Source organism: Rhipicephalus microplus, chromosome 1, assembly GCF_043290135.1.
Source record: "Rhipicephalus microplus isolate Deutch F79 chromosome 1, USDA_Rmic, whole genome shotgun sequence".
Taxonomy (NCBI): Eukaryota; Metazoa; Arthropoda; class Arachnida; order Ixodida; family Ixodidae; genus Rhipicephalus; species Rhipicephalus microplus.
Window position 1 is genome coordinate 25,675,580 of NC_134700.1, and position 6,237 is coordinate 25,681,816.

The 6,237-nt window shown below is 46.5% G+C and overlaps 1 protein-coding gene across 1 annotated transcript; it reads left to right on the forward strand.

The window, feature by feature from the left end:
• The first annotated feature begins 2,635 nt into the window (after nucleotides 1-2,635).
• On the forward strand, nucleotides 2,636-3,316 carry LOC142765197 (uncharacterized). The gene has a single exon (XM_075865830.1). The coding sequence runs from the start codon at nucleotides 2,636-2,638 to the stop codon at nucleotides 3,314-3,316; it is 681 nt and encodes a 226-aa protein (XP_075721945.1).
• The last annotated feature ends 2,921 nt before the right edge of the window (nucleotides 3,317-6,237 follow it).

The following is a 6,237-nucleotide window of genomic DNA, read 5'->3' on the forward strand; positions in this document are numbered from 1 at the left end:
TGCATCTCTGTGGCAATTTCCCAAAACAGAGGCACCAAAACTTAGAACATTTTCTGTGGTTAAATTTTAACCTAGCTTCGCAAATGGAATATCTAAAAGTCGTTTCCTAATTAATGCATAGTTACGACAAGAGCCAAAATAATGTTCAATAGTTTCTGATTCTTCGCAGAACGGACAAAGGGGGGAAAGTGTCAGACCAGCTCTGTGTAAATAAAAATTTAATGGGGGGACACGGCACCGGTATCTAGAGATAGTAATTTCAAGTTTTTTTTCATGGACTCCACTGGGCTTTTCATGGAAATTTCAGGTGCTCATAATCTGTCCATTGTGTGATATATTCTAAACTATCTGTAAAAATAGCGAATTTCCTATATCTAACCCCTGATAAGTATTCTAACTCGGGAAGTACTGAAATTACTGGTCCATCGAGTGATGCTCGTGGAAAAGCATCTGCCAATTCATTTATTTGTAATCCGCAGTGACCTGGGACCCACACTAATTTGAGGAGTTTTAAATGCGGCGGTGCTAATGTGTGGAACGCTGCTAGGGCACGAGATCGTTCAGAGGTTGTCAGAGCTGCACACATCGAAAGTGAGTCTGTTAGGATGATTGCACTGGTCTCGGTCGTAGGAATTTTACGAAGAGCTAAAATAATCGCTACTAGCTCGGCTTCAAATATAGGAGTGAAATCTGGAAGCCTTACTGAAAAAGAGCAGCCGAGGAAATCAGACGCAATTCCTACGCCTGCCTTTTCATTGTTGACAGAAGCATCTGTAGCTATTACATTTTTTGTTTCTGCATCTACCAAGTAATCGTTTAATGTAGTGGTCAAAAATCTAAGAGCCAAAAATCTAAGAGATGCGATCATGCTGTGGCATACTTTTCTTCTTCCTCTGGCACGACACATTTGGGACATAAGCAAGTAGTGGGTATTCTTCTGAGGAGAAAAAAAGAAACTAGTTGGAACAATTATGCCTAGGACTTCCCAGGTTCGTGGCGAATAATGTATTGTATCAAGAAGCCCGATTGCCAACACTCCTCTGTCGATTCCGCATTCTAATGGTTCAAACCTTCTTAAAGTTCTACAGTTTACCGGCGCGAAGATCAGAGTATGCATTTATCAGCGACCCTGACTCTTTCTTTCTTGCTTACTGGCCTCGATTTCATACCCTTCAGATAATTTTCATTAAAAAGAAACTGGATTGCATAAAGGTAGACATTAGCACAGTAATTGAAACTAATTCCTCAACCCTCAACATTAGAATAGGGTACGATGAAATCTTCCCCCCACAAGCCAAGTTGCAATCTCTTATAATTTTGACCACTACAATAAACGATTACTTAGTGCATGCAGAAACAAAAAGTGTAATAGCTACAGATCCTTCTGTCAACAATGAAAAGGCAGGCGTAAGAATTGCGTCCGATTTCCTCGGCTGGTCTTTTTCAGTAAGGCTTCCAGAATTCACTCCTATATTTGAAGCCGAGCTAGTAGTTATTACTTTAGCTCTTCGTAAAATTCCTACGACCGAGACCAGTGCAATCATCCTAACAGACTCACTTTCGGTGGGTGCAGCTCTGACAACCTCCGAACAATCTCGTGCCCTAGCAGCGTTCCACACATTAGCACCGCCGCATTTAAAACTCCTCAAGTTAGTGTGGGTCCCAGGCCACTGCAGATTACAATTAAATGAATTGGCAGATGCTTTGGCACGAGCATCACTCGATGGACCAGTAATTTCAGTACTTCCCGAGTTAGAATACTTATCAGGGGTTAGATAAAGGAAACTCGCTCTTTTTACAGATAGTTTAGAAAATATCACACAATGGACAGATTATCAGCACCTCGAATTTCCATGGAAAGCCCAATGAGGTCAGTCAGAAAAACTTAGTTATTATCTCTAGATTCCGGTGCCGCGTCCCCCCATTAAATCTTTATTTACACAGAGCTAGTCTGACACTTTCCCCCCTTTGTCCATTTTGCGAAGAATTAGAAACCATTGAACATTATCTTGGCTCATGTCATAACTGTGCATTAATTAGGAAACGGCTTTTAGATATTCCATTTGCGAAGCTAGGTTTATATTTAACCACAGAGAATGTTCTAAATTTTGGTGCCTCTGTTTTGGGAAATTGCCACAGGGATGCATTCGATGTGGCATGTAATTTTATTCAGGACTCTAAATGTTTTTCAACACAGCCCACGTTAACAGGTACTCAAAAAAAACGGGCCGAAAAGTAATTTTCAAATCTTGATAAATCGGTGACTTACCAAATCAATCGGGTTTGGCAAAACCAGCTGTCTGGTCGGCTCGCAAAATCAAGTTATAATATATGGTGTCTACTTTCTTGTTGATTTTTTTCTCACTATCTAAATCTTTCGTTTCTTTTTTTTTAACATACTGTCTTCACTGTACCTCCCCTTTCCCTTTTTTTTTCGTTGTAAGCAATAATGCAGTTATCATTCATATGAGACTATATGTTCTCTTGGCCAATCCCCCAGAGTGGGTATGAGCCATGGATTAGAGCTACAAACAAACAAATGCCGGAGATGCATTAATAAACCGCGCTGTGTTTTCGGAACCGCGTTTCAGAGTGCTATATTTATTGGTGACCCTGACTACGTACGCGACCTTCCATGGAGCAGCGTGAGCATCTCGACAGCCTCAGCCCTGGTACCGCTGCCACTGCACCCGGCCGTGTACCCTCTTCGAGTGTTGTTGGAGGTACTGCTACTGTGACGCTACCACAGCTGTGGCTTGCCGATCCCTCCTTATGGTTCATTCAAGTCGAGAACAAGTTCCGCATTCATCGCATCATGTCAGAGGTTCGGAAACATGAGCTCCTCGTTGAAGCGTTGCTACCACAGGCAATGGCCGAAATACGCAACATCCTCGTGGGCCCGCCTGCTGACACTCTATATACGACAGTCAAACAGGCTCTTCTTCACCGACTCGTTCCGCCTAAGCATCGGCACATTCAGCAACTTCTGTGCAACGAAGAACTCGGGGACCGCCGTCCCACACAGTTTCTACGCCATCTGCAGCACCTGCTTAGGAACCAACTGGACGGCTCGAAAACATCCATACTACGTGAGTTGTTTCTACAGCGTCTTCCACCTACCATGGGAATGGCTCTTGTCCCTGCTCAGGATAAGCCGCTGTCGGAGCTGGCAGAAATGGCCGATGACATCATGATGGGCGTTGCTCCGCCAGTCATGAACGCTGCCCACACCTCTCCAGTTTCCGAAGCAGATTCCCTTCGAGAAACGGTAAAAGATCTCACAGCTAAAGTCGCAAACTGCGTCTGCAATTGCTGAGCATTCGCAACTTAAATGACCAGCCTCGTCCACATCGACCATCTCTCACGTCGGCTGCTCCGCACCGGCCCCTCCACCGGCCCGAGCACTGTTTATCACCGCAGAACACGCGCTATTATCACTGGTGTTTTCGTGCTGCGGCTCGCAGAAGTATGCCACCTTGCTCATGGCGCATGGGAAACGCTCCGGCCGATCGTCAATAACAGCGGCGGGCGACCAAGGCCAAGCATCAAGCCGCCTCTTCCACATCACCGACAGAACCACAGGTCTGCGCTTGCTGGTGGACACTGGAGCAGAACTCAGCATAATTCCAGCGTCCAAAACTGACTGGCATCTTTGCGAGAAGTCAAGTACTTTACAAGCGATCAGTTCTTCGGTCATCGAAACTTACGGACAGAAGTCTATGACCCTTGATCTCGGTCTTAACAGGAAACTGCAGTGGTTATTTTGGATAGCACACTTACGCTACGCAATCTTAGGCGCCGACTTCTTAAGGCATTTTCATCTGCTCGTGGGTATGAACCACTGTCGCCTGGTGGATAGCTATAGTGGCTTATTGTTCAATGGTTTTCTGTCACGCGCTGCGGCCCTAAGCCCCACCTTCTAGAAACCACCCATGTCACAATATACAGCTCTGCTCAACGAGTATCCGGAGATTACAACACAGTCTTCCATGAATAAGACCCCCAAGCACACTGTGACCCACTGCATCGTTACCACAGGCCCACAGGTTCACTGCCGCCCTCGCCGACTTGGCCCTGATAAACTTCGAATTGCTCACAACGAGTTTGAGCATATGTTACAGTTGCAAATCATTCGTCCGTCATCAAGCTCGTGGTAGTCAGCGCTACACATGGTTCTCAAGAAGAACAATGGCTGGCGGCCCTGTGGTGATTTTCGAGCTCTCAATGCAGTCACTGTTCCAGATCGATACCCGTTACCAAATATTCAGGACCGTACTGCCTTGTTAACCACCACAACTGTATACTCGAAGATTGATCTTGTGAAATCTTATCACCAGATCCCCGTTGAGCAATCTGACATTCATAAAACTGCAATAATTACCCCATTTCGGTTCTATGAGTATTTACGAATGCCCTTTGGTTTGAGAAACACAGCTCAGACATTTCAGCATTTTAAAGGCGAAGTCACAGGAGGCTTGCCGTTTCGTTTCGCCTATATCGACGATCTTCTCGTTGACAGCAAGGACGCTGAAACGCACAAGGCATATCTACGTAAGCTTTTCACTCGACTGCGTGATTACGATCTTGTCATCAATGTAGAAAAGTGTCAGTTTGGAGTCTCGGAGATAGCATTCCTCGGACATCAGATCACTAAAGATGGCATCTTTCTTTTACCTGACAAGGTTCAAGCTATCCACGAGTACCCACCTCCCACGTCCATACGCAGTCTATGACGTTTTCTCGGACTCGTCAATTTTTATCGCCGCTTCATCCCTACATTCTCTACACTGGTGCAGCCTCTGGAAGCACTACTCTCAACTTCGCAATCAGAGTCAGTCGCACTTCCCTGCGACACGGTCGCATATCAAGCTTTTGCCGTCGTTAAGACCAAGCTCGCCCAGGCCACCTTCCTACACCACCCTTCACCATCTGCCCGCACTAGCCTCATGGTGGACGCTTCTTCAGAAGCAGTTGGGGCTGCTCTCATATCAATGAATCAATGGTGCATGGGCTCCAATTTTCTTCTTTTCCCGCAAGTTACGTGACATTGAGCACCGATATAGTACTTTCGGCCGGGAGCTCCTCGCGGCCTACCTTGCGGTGAAGCATTTCAGGTACTTCCTTGAAAGGCGACAATTTGCCATTCTTACCGACCACAAGCCCCTTGTTTCGGCTTTACGTTCCTGTAGTGCCACACACACTCCTAGAGAACTTCGACACTTTGCTTTCATTGTCGAATTCACCACAGACATACGTTATGTAAAAGGCAGCTTTAACATTGCAACGGACGCTCTCAGTCGTATTACCATCAATGCTATGACAGGCACCACCGACTTTTCATTGTCCTCGCTCGCGGAGGCGCAGGCATTAGACGATGAGCTTCCATGACTCCGATCCTCTACTTCCCTCCGACTGTAACCTAGTCAACTTTCCCGGCGATGAAGTTACGCTCTGGTGCGATGTTTCACACAACTGCACTCGTATCTATGTTCCTTCACAGCTTTGTCGTGCTGTTTTTGACACCCTCCACTCCATCTACCATCCAGGCGTAAGAGCTACGCAACATCTGGTCACTGAACGCTACGTCTGGTCGCGCATACGCGCTAACATTCGCGACTGGGTTCGCCCTTGCAGGGAATGTCAGCGTATCAAGGTGCAATGGCACAACAAGCCTCCATGGGAAAAATTCCCTCTCCCTGATGCACGTTTCGACACCATTCATTTGGACATTGTCGGGCCATTACCTCCATGTCGGGGAAATACGTATTTGGTCACGTGCATTGACAGGTACACTAGGTGGCCTGAAGCAGCTCCAATGCCTGACATCAAGGTAGAAACAGTTGCTCGTACCTTTCTTGCTACCTGCATCAGCCGTTTCGGTGTACCATCAACGGTGACTACTGATCGAGGCAGACAGTTTGAGTCTGCGCTTTTCACCTCTGTCACATCTCTACTGGGTTGTGCGCGTATTCGCACAACTGCGTATCATCTAGCATCAAATGGCTTAGTGGAGAGACTCAACCGTCATCTAAAAGCAGCACTCGCCTCGCAACCTCAAGCCGAAGATTGGGTATCACACCTCTTCATCGTGCTTCTTGGCCTGCGTTCAACACTTCGGCCAGAACTTGCCTGCTCTGTAGGCAAGATAATTTGTGGCTGCACACTCTGTTTGCCTGGTGACCTCGTCAGCCTCGTTACTACGCAGAGTGTTTCGGATTCATATTCTTTCGTCCAGCG